Raw genomic sequence first — 19,117 nt, forward strand, 5'->3', positions numbered from 1 at the left:
CGGCTGGGCGTCAGGGGGTGTGTCTGCCGAGCCGGGGGCGTGCCCGTCTACGGGGGCGTGTCCCGGCGGCTGGGCGTCAGGGGGTGTGTCTGCCGAGCCGGGGGCGTGCCCGTCTACGGGGGCGTGTCCCGGCGGCGGGGCGTCAGGGGGTGTGTCTGCCGAGCCGGGGGCGTGCCCGTCTACGGGGGCGTGTCCTGGTGGCGGGGCGTCACGGGCCGTGTCGGCCGGGATTAGGGGCGTGCCCGACTACGGGGGTGTGTCTGCCGGGCCGGGGGCGTGCCCGTCTAGGGAGGCGTGTCCAGGGCCGGCCGCCCAGGGACGGAAACGCGCAGGTCCTGACTGTGGGCGGTGTCAACCGCGAGGTCGCGGTTGGGGTTGCGGTGCGGCATTGGCAGGGACGTGTGCACGCCTGGGGGGGCCCGGGTGAGGCGGGGGCCCTGGCCGGGACCCATTCGGGACGGCCGGTTTGGGGGGGGCGCCGGGGCCCATTCGGGACGGCCGGTTTGGGGGGGCGCCGGGGCCCACCTGGGACGGCGGGCTGGGGGCCCCCTCGGGACGGCGGACGCCTTGAGGGTGGAGTCGGCCGCCGGCCGGTGGGAGGTGGGCTTCAGGAGTTCTGCACATTTTCAGGGAAGCGCAGGGCCTGGCGCCGGATACTTAAGAGCTGAGCGTTTGTGCACGTGAGCGTGTAGTCCTCGGGTGTGGGGCACGATGAAGCCTGCAGCCCCCCACAGCCTGCTCCTGAGCTCCCTCTGCCTGGCGCTGTGCTGCCTGGGCGGCGCGCGCGCGTCCCGGAGAAGGTGAGCCCGGGACCCCCTGGGAGTGGGTGGGGCGGCTCTGAGCTTCCGCAGGGGCCGGGGGCCTGGGGTCGGGTCGAGGCCCCGGCAGGTGCTCTGACACCCTCCGACATTGTAGACGCGCACTTTTGGGTTAGGTTCCAGTACAACGTCGGGGATATGGTGCTGGTTCCTCTTTTTAAGTTTCTTACGCTGGCTCTTCATCCCCCTGCCTTCCCCTTCCTCCTTTTCATTCAGTGGTGCAGCAGATCCCGGGTAAACAGGCGGGTTTGTGGAGGATTCTTGTTGCACCTCTGTAGAGGAAACCAAATTTTGAGCACCAGATTTTAATTTTTTCTTCTATTTATTTTCGGTAATGATACCGTATTTAATAAAAGCTTTCGTACTTACATGGTAGGTGAGGGAAAAGGTGGGTTTTACTTTTTAATTGTCATTGCTGTTTTATCATCTACTTGAAAAGGTAACACTATATTTCAGCTTTCCCCAGAAAGCTTATTTTCTGAAAAAGAGCTACATTAATTAATGGATTAGTTTTTGCCGTCAGGTTAAGAGTGTATCATTGGAGAGGTAGTATGGGGTACTGGTTGAGTGCCAGCCTGGTTCATCCAGATGTGTGACCTTGGAGCTCCCTGTGTGGCTTTGCTCATCTGTCAAGTGGACATAACAACAGCGCCTGCCTCCTAAGTAGGCAGCACCTGCCTCTCATGCTGCAGCTCATCATCTTTCTTTTTTATACTGAGTGCAACTTACAACTTTTAAGTTTGTGTAACATCTGAATTGTGATTCTGTACTTATTCAGCAGGACTCATCTCTTTACAGAAGCCAATGTGTGAGAACTTGGTCCTGTTTTACTTTTGAATCATTCCTTCTAAAATCTAATTTATCCTGAATTAAGTGTCTGTCTGAGGGAAGTCCCTTTGTGGCCGCTGACGTTTCCCATCTGTAGAGTGTTTTCACCAGCTCTCCTTCCTGCTTCGACCTATTTGCAGACATAGCTCCGCTCTGCCTCACCTGGAGGTCCTAGAGCCAGGGGGTTTCAGGGCCTGTGGGTCATGGGGGGCACGGCCATGCTCCGGACCGAGTCTGAGGGAGCACTGTATCCGAGGGAGCACCGTGTCTGAGGGAGCACCGTGGGGCCAAGCTCCTGCACCTTCACACTGAGGGGTGTAGAGCACTGAGCAGCTCAAACTAGTTGAGGTCATGTTTTGTTGCCAAATGAACCACAAAAAAATTCAGGTTTGAAGGCCTTATGGGTTTCACAAATGTGGCTAAGGGATGACGATGCTTCTGCTTTTATACTCGTGACCAACCCTAGGAGGAAGGCACTTCAGGGCTCCTTCCCTCTGCTTCCTGGCCTCTGCCCCCACCTTTAGTGAGACCTTCCCGGGCTTTCTGGCCTAAGATTTCAGTTCCTGTCTCCACTGCTGACATGCCTGTCCTCTTGCTTACTTATATTCTTTGTCACTTGTCATTGTGGGGCACCATGTGTGTTCTCTTAGCTACCATGGCCCCTGTCTCCTTCCCTGGCATGTGTGCTTCAAGAGGGTAGGGACCGGGTCCCTCGCTCAGGACAGTGCCCCCGTCCGCGGTAGTCCCTGGGGACCGGGTCCCTCGCTCAGGACAGTGCCCCCGTCCACGGTAGTGCCTGGGGACCGGGTCCCTCGCTCAGGACAGTGCCCCCGTCCACGGTAGTGCCTGGGGACCGGGTCCCTCGCTCAGGACAGTGGCCCTGTCCCACGGTAGTGCCTGGGGACCCGGTCCCTCATTCACAGCGTTGCCCCATCCTGCAGTAGCGCCTGGCCCGTGACAATCACTCCGTGTTTGTTGAATGCATGATGGTGTAAATGGATGGATGAATTAATTTTTCTTTAAACAGTTCTTGAGACATAAGTTCCTTGTCTTTTAACAGTGGCAACCATGAGTGGAAAAAGCTGATTATGGTTCACCACTGGCCTGTAACGGTGTGCAAGGTGAGTTTTTCTGCCTCGACTGGCCCGTTCGTGCATAGTGGGTTTCTGTGCCCACGTTTGCCCTCGGGCTGGCCTGTCATTTGTAGCCTTGTCTCGCTTCTGCTGCGAGGCTTCTCTCTCTGGGTCAAGTTTCCTAAACTTCACACCTCATTGTCTCCTGCCTCTCGTGCTGCTGCTGTGCTCCAGTGTGAGGAGTGTCGGAGGGCGGAGAATGGAGCGTGGTGACCAGCCCTGAGTGTTGTTGGAGATCTAGCTCTCCACCCTGGCGGCGGGACATCGCGGGAGCCCTGGGTCCTGCGGGCCCGGCCGTTTGTGGAGAGCTCCTGTGTTGGGTGACACCGGAAGATCTGCCTCGGGGCAGGGAGCAAGGTCCTTTGGTGGCTGAGGCATTTCTGTGACAAAATGTGGGTGTGTTCCTGTGCACTGAAATGCATTCCTACCTTGGGGCTTCACAAATGAGATTTTTAAAAAAAAGTCTTCTGCTAGGGAAGCGTCCTTGTTAGGGAATTGTTAGGGCACCGCAGGGTGCCCATGACAAGGGGTCCCGGTACTCTGGCCCTGGTGGCATCCCGGGCAGTGGGGCTGTCTCCGGGCTTGTTCCCCGCCTGAGTGACATAAGTGTTACGGGGCGGTGGCTGGTGTGTCTTTCTCCATGGTCCTCAGTGCTCCGGGCACGTGCCGGGGACTGACAGGTACTTGCTGGTGATTTAGTGAAAGCTGCCCCTGGGTCCCAGTCACCCCTTAGAGGCTCATCTGAGACACTGGACGTGGGGCTGACAGAAGACCCCCCCCCGCCCCGGCGTGGGTCCTGACCTTGCTCTTCACCAGTCGGGCACCTGCGGGAAATGGGCCCCCTGCTTTCCCGAGGGAGGAGCCCAGGGTGTCAGGAGAGGTGCAGGATACGCCCCCCGCCCCGATCCTGCACTTTTGTCATTCTGCCTCTCTGCCCTCTCGGGTCTGTGGCAGGTATCTTTCATGCCCCCTTGTGCCAGTCTCCTAAACCAGAGCCTCCCTAATTTCCAGACCAACCTGGGGCAGAGCTGCCTCCCCACGGAAGGTGATCCCCACAGGAAAGCCTTGCAAATCTGCCCGGAGCCCCACTTGTTCCTCACCAGACACCCACACCCGCTTTTCATGGGTTTATTCCCCGCGGGGGCATCGGTCCCATAGCCGATACATTTCTTGATGGTTGTTTTGGAAGAACTCCCCAATTTAGCTAAACAGTTTGGAGGTCCCTAAAGAGTATGCTAGTGAGCTTTTATCTCCGTGAGTTTATCTTTATTGTCCTGTCCTCACCTTGGCGTTTTTGCTCCAGAGCACTCGCACTCACGTCCATATTCTGTAACGTCCACGCTTAACCGTATCACTAACGCATCCAGACCTGGCGCCTGAACCAGCTCATTGCACCGGTACTGTGAGCCCTCAAACATTTAGTTTTGATTACACGATAAGAAAATGCATGGGCAAATAGGTGTGTTTCCATCAGACTGACTTAATTTGAGAACACATAAAAAAAGGCAAAACTCAGTTTTTAATTGTGTTATGTAATCGAGGATTGGGCCGCTCCTTCCAGACGGAGCGCCCGCCCCCAGGTTGCTCCTCAGGGCTGGAAGCCGCAGTCAGTAAGCCGCGGAACAGTGATGTGCTGTCTGTCTTTTCTCTGCAGGAGGTTGAGAACGACTGCAGAGACCCTCCGGATTACTGGACCATCCACGGATTATGGCAAGCCCTAGTGCCGTTCACGCTTGAATAGGGAAAGACTAGCTAACCCAAAAGTAGATTGAGGCTGGTCCTAAGAGTTACACTCGTGATTTTTGTTAGTTTATTCAGTGGACCAAGTCCTTATTTTAAAATATCTTCGCAGGTTGTACAGTACCCTAATTTTGTTGTGGCTCAGTTCTGTTTGGTGGAACAGGGATGATGCAGCTTTTACATCTGCTGGTAGGGACTCTGGGTCCAGGCTGGGGTCACTAAATGTCACCCTGTCGTCTTATCCTTCTTTGGGGGCAATAAGTAGATACATAAAAATAAGTAAGCGCGTGTGCCTTGTACACGTGCATATATGTGTCTACATCGTACACAGATACCCGAGTTCATCGTTCAGGTTTTGCCTGCATTTTGTGTAGTTTATTCTTCCCTCTTTGTGCATGTATTTGTCGTGTTTCACTGTGCCCATGAGTCAGCCTGTCAAGGGGATGCCCTTGTCCAGCTGCTCCCGTGGGGGAGGGGCCCTCCTGGCCTTTGTCAGTACCTGCTTGTTCCTCAGGAATGGGGTTCTGTGAGCAGCAAATTAGACTGCGGCCCAGGGACCCGGCTCCGGCCCCTCCTTTGCCACAGACTCGTCAGCGACCCTGCAGTCTCAGGGAGTGAGGCTTCCTCGGGTCGTGCTGAAGTTCCTGCCGCTTCACGTGTAGCTGGGAGGACGGTGCACAGTGTGCCCCCATCCCGGCAGGGGGCTGCGCTAGTTCCGGGGTGCTGGGCCAGCCTGTTGACACTGGAGACATGTTGGGGGTCTCGGAAGTAGATCCGGTGGCCTGGTGAACCCCGCTGCCTCTGAAGACCGGGAGTTGACACGTCCAGAATTAGACGTGGGGAAGTAGGGAGGGGATCCGTGCTGGGAAGAAGCCGTGCTAGCTGAGCCTGGGCCGTGGGCAGGCACTCTGAGCAGTGTCTGTAGGCTGCGTCATTGAGCCTCACCGTCCCGTAAAGACAGGGAGTTTCCCTGGGGCCCGTTGGCGTGGGGATTGGCAGCGGGCAGAGCCCTTGGGACCCGGCCTGACTCCCGAGCTCCCCCTACCGGCTTGTTTCCTTTGCTTCCGGGGCGAGAGTCATCGTGAGCCTTGCTCCTGGGCGCGTTCCTTGACCGCCCCTACCTGAGCGTTGTTAGGTGACTCACACAGCCTTAGCGTGTCTCTGCCTTTGCTCCCGCAGATGCTCCCACAGACGTTAATGGTAGTGCTTCCTCCCGCATTGGGAGCTCATCTCAACCAAGACTAATTGCTGTTGTTTTTCATTTTAATTTCAAGGCCTGATAAAGCAGAAGAATGTAATGGATCATGGCCCTTTAATTTAGAAGAGATTAAGGTAACACTGTTCATTATGTCGCCACTGCAGATGCTGCGCTCGGTTAACTTCTCAGAAGTGCACCCTCAACGGCATGCTTTCAAATGAGGAATCATAATCGTATTCACCAGGAATCAACCCCTGGCACTTTTTCTGGATTTATGAATCCCTAAAAGAATCCCACACATTAAATCCAAACTAACCTTTCTCCCCTGCCCGGGGCCCACACCACGAAAAGGGAACTGTGTGAAGTGACAGCAGACGAGGGTGAAGCCGACCCCGACTGCCCCCCGCCGGCCACGTTAGTCCCGGGTCCCCTGTGCCTCCTGGTCAGCATTTCTAGACCTCTCTGGCTTGGAGGACCGGCACAGGGTACCACACCTGTCCTTTCTGGCTGTAGGCGAGTGGGTTTCCAGGGAGGGCCTGTGAGCAGAAAGGGAGGGATGGGCCCTCCCAGCACAAAGGCCTGTGTTACTGAATAGCCCAGGGAGTGGCTTTTACCCGCAATGCTAGCAGATGTTCTCTTGAGACACTTTGTTGTACGTGTAACCAGTCATCTGTCAGGTAACGAGTACCTGGATTTACAGGGTAGGGCCTCCCTCCCTGAAAACATGAGATGGCATCAGGATTTGCTAGAATGGGGGTCCTTCCCATGAATATACGGCCCCCAAAAGGGCAAGGCAGGAAGTTCCAAACCCTTCACATGTTCTAGTCCACATGGTATTTTCTCCTCTTTCCTTCCTGTAAGGACCTTCACTGGCATGCACCCAGAGGCCTGAGTGTGAGGACTGTCTGTAAGAATTATTAGCGCACCCCAAAGCCTGGTGATGCCTCGTTCCTCAGACCCACGTCCCCCTTCCCAGACTCACTGCAGCTTGCGTAATACCGCGGGGATGTTCCTGCTTAGAGCCTCGTGACCCGACAGTGGCATTACAGATTAATTGACAATGTGCTGGGTGCCTCTAGCATTCCCGCCGGAGAGGGAAAGAGCCCGGCTGCCGTGCTGGCTCGCATGAGAGCTGGTGTGGGGCATGCGCCGGGCCTGAAGAGCTGAGTAGGCAGAGGCCGTGGGAATGGAGAGCAAGAGGGGATCCCAGAAGTCGAGGTGACAAGGCTCGGTGACTAGCTGGGAGAGAAGCTTCCCGTGGGGCTCTGGGTATGGGCTTTGCTGGGGGTGTCCTCCTTCCTGACATGGGGGCACTGGCGGGGGAACCGGGCTTTGGCGGGTGTGTGGTTGACAGTCAGCTTTGCACGTGTTGAGTTTGAAGTGCCCTGGAAACGTCCAGCTGGGTTACGTGTGTCTGTCACAGGAGCAGTCTGGGCTAGAGATGAACTTTGGGTGCGATCAGTACATAGGTGGTGTGAAGCGCATAGGTGTGAACGTGGGTGGCGTGGAGAAGCAGGGCCGAGCCTGGCGCAGAGATGGGGCGGGGCGGGGGGGGGGGGGCGTGTGGCAAGCAGCCGGAGGAGGGGAGGGGAGGAGGGAAGCCAGGAGAGGGGGGATTCGGGAAGGGGCACTAACAGGGTTCGTAAAAGGAAGGCTGAAAATGCCCTTTCCTTTGAGCGGCCTGCTGGGCAAGGTGGGGAGGTGGCCGCAAGCCACTCTTCGCTCGCAACACTGCTGGGTTACTTGCTGTGTCCCAGAAAGCCCAGCTGTAGTGTGGGTCCGCCACGAAAGTGGCCTACTCCCCCCTCCTCTAGGGCTGTTGGGAGCTGAGCCAGAGCGTGGGAGGTGCAAGACGGTGGGACACGGAATCAGTGAGGCAGACGGCTGCCCGGGAAGTTCGGCTGTGGGAGCGTGGGGGCAGGGCTCACCAGGCAGGGGACGCGCGGGGTGTCCGCTTGTCCGGTGGCTGGCGGGTAGCGGGGGGCGATGGCAGATAGGGGGAAGCAAGGTTGCCCTGAGTTTGTTTGGACACTGTTTTGAGTGAACCTTATTTCTGGTCTAGTGGGTTTGTAGAAATTGAAAAGTAAACCTGAACGCTGTGCAATTTAGAGCAACTATCTGTAGAGCACAGCCCACCCAGCCCAGAGGAGCTCCTCTTGGGGGAAAGGAGAACCTGAGTTTTGTGGTGTGTGTTTTCATTAGTAGATGCTACTTTTTACAGCAGGCTCAGAAACCTAAAGCAGAAAAATTAAGTGGCAAGTGCAGAGTTCCCATGTATGTCCCCTGAACACACAGACCATGTCCGCTGTGGTTGACACCTTGCGTTCATGCGGGACGCTTGTCACGGAATGGGTACTTCATCGCTAGCAGACACTGTGCAGTTCCCAGTAGGCTCGCCCTGTCACAGTTTTACAGGTTTTGACAGCTACGTAATGACGTGCATCCCCCGTTATACCATATACAGAGGCGTCTCCCTGCCCTAAAATCCTTCGTTCTCCCACTACCCCTCCCCCCCCCAGCCCCTCACACCACTGACCCTTCACTGTCTCTGTACTCTTGTCGTTTCCAGAGTAGCACACGTCGGGACTCACAGCCTTTTCACATTGGCATCTTCCACTCAGTGATGTGCATGGAAGGCTCTTCCATGTTCTTTCATCACTTGATGGCTGGTTTCTCGTTAGAGCTAACATTCCCTTGTCTGGGTGAACCACCGTGTGCTTACCCACGCCCCTCTGCGTACTCCTATTTTCCAATGCACTTTCATGATTAGATTTCACTTTTATATATGTTGTAAGAAATCATTTTACTCACCTGACCGTTATTGCTTAACAGAGGACAGTTCGTATTTAATGTATTGGTTTATCAGATTTGCCTTCTAGGTTTTGAGTTGTTAGGTCCTACACAGATTTTTTTTTTTTTTTTTTTTTTTTTTTTTATGCACAGGACCTTCTGCCCAAAATGAAGATGTACTGGCCTGATGTGATCCATCCACTAAATCACAGCCATTTCTGGTGAGTGCAAGAGCGCAGCAGCCTCGGGCTGGGGGCGCAGGGACAGACCACGGGGCCACCCTTCTGAGGCGCAGATGTGTGAACCACCTTTTATTTGGGATGCCATTTTCAGGGCCTTTCTCCAATAGATAAAAAATGCGAGCGAGGGGCGCCCGGGTGACTCAGTCAGTTGAGCATCTGACTCTTGATCTCAGCTTAGGTCTTGATATCAGGGTTGTGAGTTCGAGCCCCGCGTTGGGTTCTGTGCTGGGTATTTGAAAGAAAAAAAAAAAGTGCAGGCAAGTGGAATTTATAGAGTTGCTCTTAATCCGCTATTTCATTCATCACTTTGTTTTAGACTCTCCTTTCCTGAGGTTTCATTAAGCCAAATACGTGGGTACCTAAGGGGCAGTCGCTTTGACGCAGGCAGGAGAGAATGTTTCTTAAAGACTTTGTGCTGTTGTCTCGAGATACATCAAGGAAGAAGAAGAGGCACTTCAGAAGATCGCGGTCCCGTGTTACGACTTAGGGAAGACAGGGTGAGGTCCCACCTGCGGCTCGATCCGCAGAAACATCTCTAAGTGTAGTGGGAGCTGAGCCAAGGAGAAAAATGCTGTGTTTAACTCAAGGTAGCTTTTTAAGTCATTGCTTTTGAAGAAGGTAAAATGAACATTCCTTTTATTTACGTTATATTAACCAAAAATAATTATTGTCTCTGCCTCGCTCCAGTGGGGCAGTTTATAATTCACATTGCAATTATTCAGATTTTGTCCAAAATGATTAATTCAGTTTGGAAATATTTGTGTGTGGAACATCCAGGAAAGGAATTAAGTGTAGACGGAAGCTTTCTGAAACCATGGAGGGGCACTGGGTGCCTGTCCCCCGGGCTCCCTGGTGCTTAGGCCGACAAGTGTGGCAGAGGTGTGGCCCTGAGGTCTGCCGCCCCGGTCTCTTCAACAGGAGAAGCACTCAGAGTTAGGGAGAGGAATGGCCCGGGTCTCCGACACACGTTCCGCACAGCTGCATTCCAGAGAACGCTTTCCCAGAACTTGTCGCCCAACTGAGCTAGAGTGGGGGGGTAGGGGAACGCAGGGGAAACCGTCTACAGCACTTCACAGTGCGCGTAAAATGCCGAATCTGTGCAAAGTATGCCGAGTGTAGTTTCCACTTGTTCCGATGTGTTCCATGACACCATCAGTCAGATTGTTGCTGCCAGGTGACTTAACAATAAATCAACAAACACCCGTAAAGAAGGCGGTCCGAGCTGGTCCTTGAACATGTAATAGTGTGGGCAGAGTACACATGTGTTTGTGCTCTGTAAAGGCAAAATGATACTTTTTCAGGTTGGATAGTAAGAAGCACATCTAAAAACTTCTGTTGTCAACTCAGAGGTGACTGTCCCACTCTCCTTAGTATTTATGCTCCTGGAGCGCCCGAGTACAGGGCAGTCACTGTCACTGGCCCCCTGCATGCGGCGTTGGGTCATGCTTCCCTGTTGCCCAAATTCCCTTTGCTGTGTGAGTTTCTAGAGGGTCCTAGAGGCACTCAGGCCTGTCCACCTCGGCTTCGTCGTTGGGGGCTGGGGGTGGGGGAGGGCTCCTGTCCGAAAACTGTCCTCGTTTATCCCAAATAGGAAGCAAGTATGCAGAGTACATGGTCTTGGTCTTACTTTATGCTCGAGATAATTCTCTAAGATTAAATCTATTCATCAAATTTGCCACATTGAAAAATGCCATGGACAGAGCCCCCTGCGAAGTAGGATTTCTGTTCTTGATGCTTGTGCAAAGAAAAATGAGAGTTGAGTGAGGCCCAGTTTGGCGAGCAGCCTCACTGTGGGAGGTGTCCTGGGCCTCAACGTCCCAGAGGAGCCCCCACCTCTCATCCCAGAGGGCAGCCCCCGGGCCTGCTCGTGTGCCCTCCTGGCGGGCGACAGGGCCACAGGATGGGCACCTCTGCCCGGTAACTGACCATTTCGTGTTAAATGCAAACTGTCCAATTCCAAGTGATGTGGGAGTCAACGTTGGATGTACGCTAACAATGCTCTAATAGATTCTGACCCTTAAGCTGAGCTTGATCCAAACGTAATAACAACTGACATTTATTGAATATGTCTTATGTGCGGGGAACGGCACGAAGCTCATTGCTCCGCCAGCACCCTGTATGACAGGTTCTAGAATGATTCCAGCTCCGCAGAAGCGAGGGCGTCTGTAATTCGGGTTCCATTTTCATCTAGTCGGAAAGAAACTCCTTTTTCTACTCTGTGGAAATAATTCACCCCAGAAACCGTGGTAGATGAAGAAAGGTAGCTGTTCCCACGCCGTTTTCTTGGGCTGGAGCAACTTGTCATTTAACACTGGCCCTGTGGATGAGCTTTACCGACGCATCAGCGTCCATTCAGATCACACTTCTGTAAGACAGCATAGGACGCCTTCATGAATGCCCCTTCCATATTCCCACGCTAATGATGGCTAACGTCCCACTCGATAGTGTCCGCGATTGTGAAGGCGGTGCACCCCACGTTGCTGGGGTGTTGGGATGGCACCGCAGTGCAGCCGGAGGGGCCCCGGCTGTAGAGTCCAGAGTGCCGTTCAGGTGCAGACTCTGGGACTTCCCGGCCGAGTGGCCTCAGCAGGGCGCCTCGCCAGCCCCTCTGCCTCAGTTTCCCCATTTCTAAGCCAGCAGTATTGTTGCCTTGCAGAAGAATGTGAAATTTCCTAGTTAACTGCAATAGAACATGGGGAATTGTTATCAACAATATTCTTCTCGAACCCATATTGCTGTTCGCGTGTTCTGTTGGAGTTCTGTCTGTGGGCGGACAAGGACACAGTCGCGGTGGGCAGAGGCGGAGATGGGGAGTGGGCCTCCGGCGTTCTCAGGAGGTGGCACTGCTCCCTCTTCTTGGCTAGCTGCCTAGAAAGGACCGGTCGGGGGCGCCTGGGTGGCTCAGTCGTTGGGCGTCTGCCTTCAGCTCAGGTCATGGTCCCGGGGTCCTGGGATCGAGCCCCGCATCGGGCTCCCTGCTCGGCGGGAAGCCTGCTGCTCCCTCCCCCGCTCCCCCTGCTTGTGTTCCCTCTCTCGCTGTGTCTCTCTATCAAATAAACAAAATAAAATCTTAAAAAAATAAAAAATAAAATTAAAAAATAAAGAAAGGACCGGTTGGCGTCCCTGTGAAGCGGAACCCCCAAGCCCCGTGATGGCTGGGTGCCTGCCTGCGTGGGGGCGCTTTGTTTTTCCTCAGCCGGGGTTCGTGCCGAGTCACCGGAGTGAGTTGTCCCTGACTGCAGGGAGGGGCTGCAGGGAGATGAGCGCCCTCTGGAGACCGGACTCTGTCCCCTGGGGCCTCATTCCCTGGCGCAGGGGGCTCACGAGTCGGGCCTGTTGCACATAAGGAATCTTAGCCTCTTTATTCGTAAAAGAAACAACGTGCGTGCGAATATCCTGTCGTAGGTGTGAACTCTTCATTGTGAATCTGTTTCATGACTTTTAACCGGAGATTGTTTATGAAAACACTCTCCCAGGAAGCACGAGTGGGAGAAGCACGGCACCTGTGCCGCCCAGGTAGACGCCCTCAACTCACAGAAGAAATACTTCGGTGGAAGCCTGGACCTGTACCAGGGGCTGGCGCTTAACAGGTAGGGGGCCCCCTGGGGCCTGGCCCTCAGGGCGCGGAACCGTCCTGAGGAATCCTACCATCTCCCACCCAGCCTTGCAGGTCAGTCTGGGCCGTGGTCACGTCGAGCAGCCTCGGAGACGTAGGGCCCTGTGTGGGCTCGGACGTCGTCGGACGGTGAGTTGGCCGGAGGAAACAAGACTGACCAGGCACGCGTCTTTCAGCCGGGATTTCTGACGAAAGGCTATTGCATTAACACGGCAGGTTTTGTAAAGACCGTGCATCACTAAGTGTTCGGTTCTCTGCTCTAGTGTTTCTGGAACAAGCAGGAGGAGGTAGTAGGCAGGGGTCCTCAGAGCCTAGAAATTACCCAGACCCAGAACTCGTAAAAACCCCCTCCGGATGGCCCTGCTGAGGGCCAGGGCCCCACCTGCTCATCCTGCCCGGCCCGTGACCGAGAGCTGGGGGTGAGGCTGGCCGTCCGCTGTCTGAGCATTTCTGGTGACCAGGTGTGCGGGGAATTCTTGCTTTTCTTCATTTAAGTGGTCACATAATAAACCTGTGACCTCGTTTTAAAGACCAGGACAGGAAATTAGATAGTTTGCTTTAGTTAGAAGAAGCCAGAATCCTACTGAGCGCCTTTGCTATTCACCTGTGTTTAAGCTTGTGAACCACATCTGCTCAGAAGATGCGTAGGCCCGCAGCCGTTCTCTGCACATGCGCTCTACTCCCCTGGCGCACAGAGGCACAGCCGGTCCCCTGTGTCACTGGGATCTGGGTGGGGAGGGGCGAGCACCCCGGGGGGAGAACAAGACTGCCTGCGCTACGCCCTGCAAGGGAGTCCTCAGAGCCACATGTGCCTGGGATCCTGCGCCTGCCACTGGCCCGTTGTGCCCTGTGTCGTTTCTACGTCTCCGTGCCGGAAGATGACCGGAGGGGTCCCCGCAGGGTCCCACGCCTTCCTGCTCTCGGACCCGCAGGACTGAGGACCACCGCTCGGGCGTACACACCAGCCATGCGTCCCGGCTCCCGCGTGCTGGGCTTCTCTGCAGGCTCTTCTCGTAGCAAGAGTAAGACCTTTGGGAACATTTCCTCACCCCAAAAGTGCAGGTGATACCCAGGGCAGACATCCTCGTGAGGGTTACCTGGGAGAGTTTCCGCGGTGCAGACCGGCAGAGCGGGGTCCGCTCGCGAGCCGTCTGCAGAGAGGAGGCTGCCCCAGGTTTCCCTGACGCCTGAGCAGCGCGAGGTCCGGCTCACTGCCCAAGCCCAGTTCTGCTCAGTCAGGAAAAGGGCAGTGAATGGGGACTGCCGAAAGGCTTTATGTAAAACATCTAAATAATTCGTCCTTTCATCCAACAACTATTAAGTACCTCCTGTTTACACTTTCCGAATCTCTGTAGCTTTCCGTGTGCACACACGTGTGCAGGATCCCCAGTCCTGGGGTCGCTGCAGCGTCGGCAAGGCCCTCACCACTGCTGGGGGCGCCTGCTTATTCCTCCTGCAGAAACGTGCACTCGGGGCCTGCTGAACACAACGCTCTGCGGGGAGATGAGGTCTGTCAGACTACCTGGGAGCAGAGTTGTAGAGAAAGTATATTCTTTCCCCGTTCCTCCAAGGAAAATCTAAAAATCTCAGTACTCACAAAATACAAGGGATCTTGTATTTTTCTCTATATTATAAACCCTTACCACAGATTATCTTTTTCTCAGAGGGAAGCCTGTCATGTTATCATAAACTAGCAGTGTTTTATTCACTTTATAATATGAAGGTAGCAAACCTGAAAAATGCAAAGTGTCGTGAACCGGGGATCTTAGATAACCCACAGACACGGGCCAGGAAATTAATGCCAATCTAATCTTAACGCCATAGAAAACATTATATAGACTAATCTGGGCTGAATGCCAGGCTTCCCCAAATATTTCTCTCTCTCTGCCTCACTTCCTTGGTGACCTGACTCGGGCTCTTCAGCAACACTGCCCAGTAGAAAAATAATGCAAACCACATATGTAACTTAAAATTTTCTAGTACCGCATTAAAAAGAGCAAAAAGAAACCAGTGAAATTGATTTTATATTATTTAACTCAATGTATCCAAAATACTGCAACTTGAAATAAATATTTAAAATTTGCGAAGTTTTCCATTTCTGGAGCCAGAGCTTTTGAAATCTGGTGTTTACACTGCGCAGATAGCATGAGGACAGGCCGTGGGCACATTTATTTCTAGGCTCCAAGGACCCTTGCCGACCACCTCCTCCCGCCTAGGCCAGGAGCGCTACAGCAGAGACCCAGACACTTGGTGGTGTGCTCTTTACAAACACTGTCTTGTTAACACAATATATGCTGTTGCCAGAAATCACGGCTGGAGGAGGCGTGCCCTGGTCAGTCTGGTTTTCCTCGGGCAGACTCATCTGACGATGTCCTTGTCCAGAGAGGCAGCGCGGGTCTTACGTCTGCTCTGGGCGGTCATAGCCCGGATAATCCAGGGAGACGTGATGGAGGCTCAAGTGTTGTTTCGGGACTGTTAAATCTGAGAATTGTTTATATTGTGCTCCATCATTTAATAGGTAAATTAGTCATATGGTATTTTGATGGGAGAGCTGGTCAAAACCATATGCTTTAGGAAATGATTCAAGTCTGTGGGTGTTGAATGTATTTAAAGATTTGACCAAGTGTGGTTTTCTAGGATGAGCCTAGAATCCAAAATCAGTTGCTAACTATCTTTTGAAGCAGGCTTGGCAAATAGGTGGTAATGTGTGTGCCAACTCCAGTGGGTACGGGCCGTCTGGCCACTGTCGAGAACCGTCCGGGTGCTGAAAGAGAGATCCGCAGTGGGTGCGCTGTGGGGAGGGGTCGTCAGGGAAGCCCGAGTCCCATTTATGTGCTGTCCTTGCTCACAGATTTATTGCCCAAAGCAATAGAAAATAAGTGCTTTCTTTTAAGAGTGTCTTCATTTTTATTAGGAAATATGTTTTAAAAGAACAAGAAAGGAAAATGTATGTTATTATACAGCTAATTTTTTTTAATTTAAATTTTAGCATGCTCCAAAAATTGGGAATAAAGCCATCTATCAATTACTACCAGGTAAGTCTTGCTTTCAGCTTCATAACTGAATGTGTGTCTGCCACCTGAGGACACCTAGCATCCACCCACCCACGGTAGAGTGTCTGCAGCCTGAGCACCGCACTTGGGTTTTAAAGTGACTCGAACAAGCCCTCTCCTATTTGACTATTATGTTTCCAAGTAGGCTTTATTTATATCTTGTTTCCCAGTGCACATTGAGTGTGATCTGAAAGCTGCGTAAACCTTGAAGCCTAGGTTCATGGTCCCTCGGTGAGAAGCGTGTTCCAGGCTCGCACAGGGCAGGGGAGTAAGTGGTTTGAAAAGCACATTCCGTTTTATAATATTTTGTTTGAGGAAGAAGCCTAAGATTTTTGTTTTGTTTTGTTTTCATGATAAAACTACAGAAATTTATTTTTTTTAATTTTTTAATTTTATTTTTTTTAAAGATTTTATTTATTTATTTGAGAGAGGGAGAGTGAGAGACAGAGAGCACGAGAGGGAAGAGGGTCAGAGGGAGGAGCAGACTCCCCGCTGAGCGGGGAGCCCGATGCGGGACTCGATCCCGGGACTCCAGGATCATGACCTGAGCCGAAGGCAGTCGCTGAACCAACTGAGCCACCCAGGCGCCCAAAACTACAGAAATTTAAACAGACCAGATCTTACTGTCTGGTAAGCATATGCAAACTGTTTTCCACCCAGGATAGCCTGTTTTCATAAAGGGAGTCTTACTGGCTCACGGCCCGGCGGGTTCCTTTACCGTCCCCCGTGGTCACACTCCGTGGGCAGGTGTCCCACGGAAAGACACTTGAGTGACCCTCGGAGCCTGAAGTACTTCCTGTGGCCCTTCGCACAGTAAGCTTGCTGACTCCTGCGTTAAGAGAACCTGATGTGTTCTCTATATAAGCCGATTTAATCTCCTGGGATTCAAAAAGAATTAAAGGTACTGCTTTTAGCAATCCCTGGTTTCCCGTCTCCCGGCTGCACACCGAGCTCTCATTTAGGTCTCCTGACTATGAAATCGGTCGGCATTTCTGCTGTGCTCCCTGGCATCTGTGCTCCACCCTGTAGCCGGTTTCCGCTTGACCTTGATCAGATCTTGATCTTCTGCTTGATGTCCGGCCTGCAGCGAGAGTGGGGCTGGGAGGGAACAGCGACCTTGGGGAGACAGTGTCAGCTGCCCCAGGAGAGAGGGGGTTTGCAGGGCCCCCTCGGCCCTCGGGGTTCATGTTCAAGCAGGTAGGGGGACTATGTTTACATTTTTGCCCAGAATGTGCCTATCAGAGAACGGATTTCAATGACAGTAAAAGCACCAAGGACAACTAATGTCTTGAGCTCCCTGTCTGTGCTGCAGGCACTTTGTTAGGTTCAGAAGCAGCAAGATGTGAGCTCAGACAGGAGTCCTGGCCCGTGAAAGTTGGTCTGATCTATTGCACGCAGCCCCTAGGTTCTGGGTGTGGACAGAAGCTCAGGGCAGGGGGGAGAGTGGAGACTGTGGCGCACATGTGGGGGCCACTGTGGTCTGAGGGTGGAGCCCAGGTGGCTGACAGCCTGTCCCCGGGGTCTTGTCTGCGAGCCCAGAGTGCCCGGAGGACTGTGCCCTGTGGTCAGCTGTGCGTGTTTGTGCACGTGGAAGCCGGAGTGTCCCGTGTGCATGGGGTGGAGCCCTTACACTGCCTCTGTCCAAGTATTTCTAATGCATTTTATTTCATTTCAGATTTCAGATATTAAAGACGCCCTTGCTGGCATATACGGAGTCATACCTAAAGTCCAGTGTCTGCCACCAAAACAGGTCAGAGGTGCTGTGCTATGTTTTGTTGCTCTTTCTGTCTTTATCGAGAAGACAGGTTCAACGTAGTCAGCATCTGTGTGCTCACCATAGAGTTCCCAGGGGCAGAGATGTGTGTGTGTGCATGTGTGTGGGAGTGTGTGCATACAGGTAATGCTGTGTGCACTTTAAAAATCGCAGATGGTTAGACACGGATTCGAAGGGACACATGCGCCCTTGTGTTTACAGCGGTATCATCTACAATAGCCAAACTGTGGAAGCAGCCCAGGTGTCCATCGACTAATGCATGGATAAAGATGTGTATACACAGTGGAATATTACTCAGCCATAAAAAAGAATGAGATCTTGTCATTTGCAACGATGTGGATGGAGCTAGAGACTATGATGCTAATCAAAATAAGGCAGTCAGAGAAAGACAAATACCATGTGATTTCACTCCTGTGTGGAATTTAAGAAACAAACAAACAGACAAGCAAAGGAAAAACAGAGAAACCAAGAGAGAGACTCTTGACTCTAGAGAACACGCTGCTGGTCACCAGAGGGGGTGGGGGTGGGGGATCGGGAACAGGTGATGGGGGTGAAGGAGGGCACTTGTGATGAGCACCAGCTGTCGGATGGAAGTGCTGAATCGCTGTATTGCACACCGAAACATACATGACACTGTATGTTAACTGTACTGGAGTCAAAAAAAATTACACACACACACACACACACACACACACACCCACACACCCCCCCACACACCCACACACACCCCCCCACACACCCCACACACACTCACACCCACACACACACCCCCCACACACCCCACACACACTCACACCCACACACACACCCCCCACACACACCCACACACACCCCCCCCACACACACACCCACACACCCACACACCCCCCCCACACACACACACCCACACACCCACACACCCACACACCCACACACCCTGCTCTTCGATGCCGTGCTCAAATAGGGTTTGTTTTCTCGAGACTTCCCCACAACAAGAGCACACGTGCTCCGGCAGGGACAGTGAAGGAGGCGGGTGTACGAAACGTTTCTGAGTTAGAGATTTTCTCAGGCTTTCCATTATTAGTCTCATTCATTTTAACCGTAGATACTTGTCTAGTGGATACAGGGACTGTAGTTTCTTTTGGCAGCTTCGATAAAGACTTAAATTCTTTGAGCAGTAGGGTCCTTTGACCCATTTATTCTACAAAACCACGTCTCCCAACGCCATGATGCCTATGCTGTGTGCACAGAGGTGCACGTTCCTCAGGTTCAAGCGGTGTCCCCTCCCACGAGGCCACCAGGCTGGCACGGGGGACATCTGGGTGGTGACCGGGCGGCAAGCCCTGCGGCCCCCCCGCTGGTCGCTGCTGGACAGAGTGGGGGGCCCCCACTCGTTGCTGGCCCCTGGAGTCCCCCCTTGTCTCTTCAGATTCAGAGACTTGATGACCACAGAACAGGTGATCCTCCGAGATCCAAATTCTCAGACGTCCCTCATTTTCTGTGTTTAGGGTGAGGAGGTGCAGACGATTGGTCAGATTGAACTGTGCTTCACCAGGGAGCTGCGGCTGCGGAACTGCACGGAGCCGGGGGAGCCCGGGGGGGCCGGGGGGGCCGGGGGCCCGGGGCTGGAGGTCTGCGAGGACGGCCCGGCCTTCTACCCCCCGCCCCAGCAGACCGCTCCCTGACGCCCACAGGCCACGGGGATGTTGTTTTGAAAAGCTGGAGAGATGCACAAACCGCTGCCTGTCAGAAAGCGGCTGCCAAGTGGAACGGTGCGTTTGCGAGTGTCTTTACTGCAGGGCTGTTCTGATTTGGTTTCCCTTCACGCCGGCGCGCTGACGCTGTACCTGTAAATCTGGGCTGAGTACGGGTGCGCGGGAGAAAGGAAGCCTCCGACGCCTCGGTAGAGGCTTTGTGGTTGGAATAAAGGATACAGATTTTCTTTC

At 53.5% G+C, this 19,117-nt stretch overlaps 1 protein-coding gene across 2 annotated transcripts; it reads left to right on the forward strand.

Moving 5' to 3' along the window:
- Positions 1 to 301: 301 nt before the first annotated feature.
- Positions 302 to 19,117, forward strand: RNASET2 (ribonuclease T2). 2 transcript variants are annotated; one of them, XM_027603016.2, is made up of 10 exons: positions 302 to 423; positions 631 to 800; positions 2,707 to 2,767; positions 4,434 to 4,489; positions 5,794 to 5,851; positions 8,661 to 8,728; positions 12,226 to 12,339; positions 15,355 to 15,400; positions 17,094 to 17,168; positions 18,680 to 19,117. In XM_027603016.2, exons 2-10 carry the CDS (start codon positions 712 to 714, stop codon positions 18,854 to 18,856), a joined length of 744 nt encoding a protein of 247 aa, XP_027458817.1. In that variant the 5' UTR covers positions 302 to 423; positions 631 to 711; the 3' UTR covers positions 18,857 to 19,117. The 2 variants fall into 2 exon arrangements, with proteins under 2 accessions (XP_027458817.1, XP_027458818.1); XM_027603017.2 differs by having other exon boundaries at positions 314 to 423; positions 641 to 800.

This window comes from Zalophus californianus, chromosome 7 (genome assembly GCF_009762305.2).
Source record: "Zalophus californianus isolate mZalCal1 chromosome 7, mZalCal1.pri.v2, whole genome shotgun sequence".
Taxonomy (NCBI): Eukaryota; Metazoa; Chordata; class Mammalia; order Carnivora; family Otariidae; genus Zalophus; species Zalophus californianus.

What these genes read in the sequence shown, in the direction of transcription:
- RNASET2 (XM_027603016.2), top strand. Translation starts at nt 712, where the DNA reads ATGAAGCCTGCAGCCCCCCACAGCCTGCTCCTGAGCTCCCTCTGCCTG. An exon ending in GCGCGCGCGTCCCGGAGAAG is followed by an intron (nt 801 to 2,706) that starts GTGAGCCCGGGA and finishes GTCTTTTAACAG; the next exon opens with TGGCAACCATGAGTGGAAAA. An exon ending in CTAAATCACAGCCATTTCTG is followed by an intron (nt 8,729 to 12,225) that starts GTGAGTGCAAGA and finishes ACACTCTCCCAG; the next exon opens with GAAGCACGAGTGGGAGAAGC.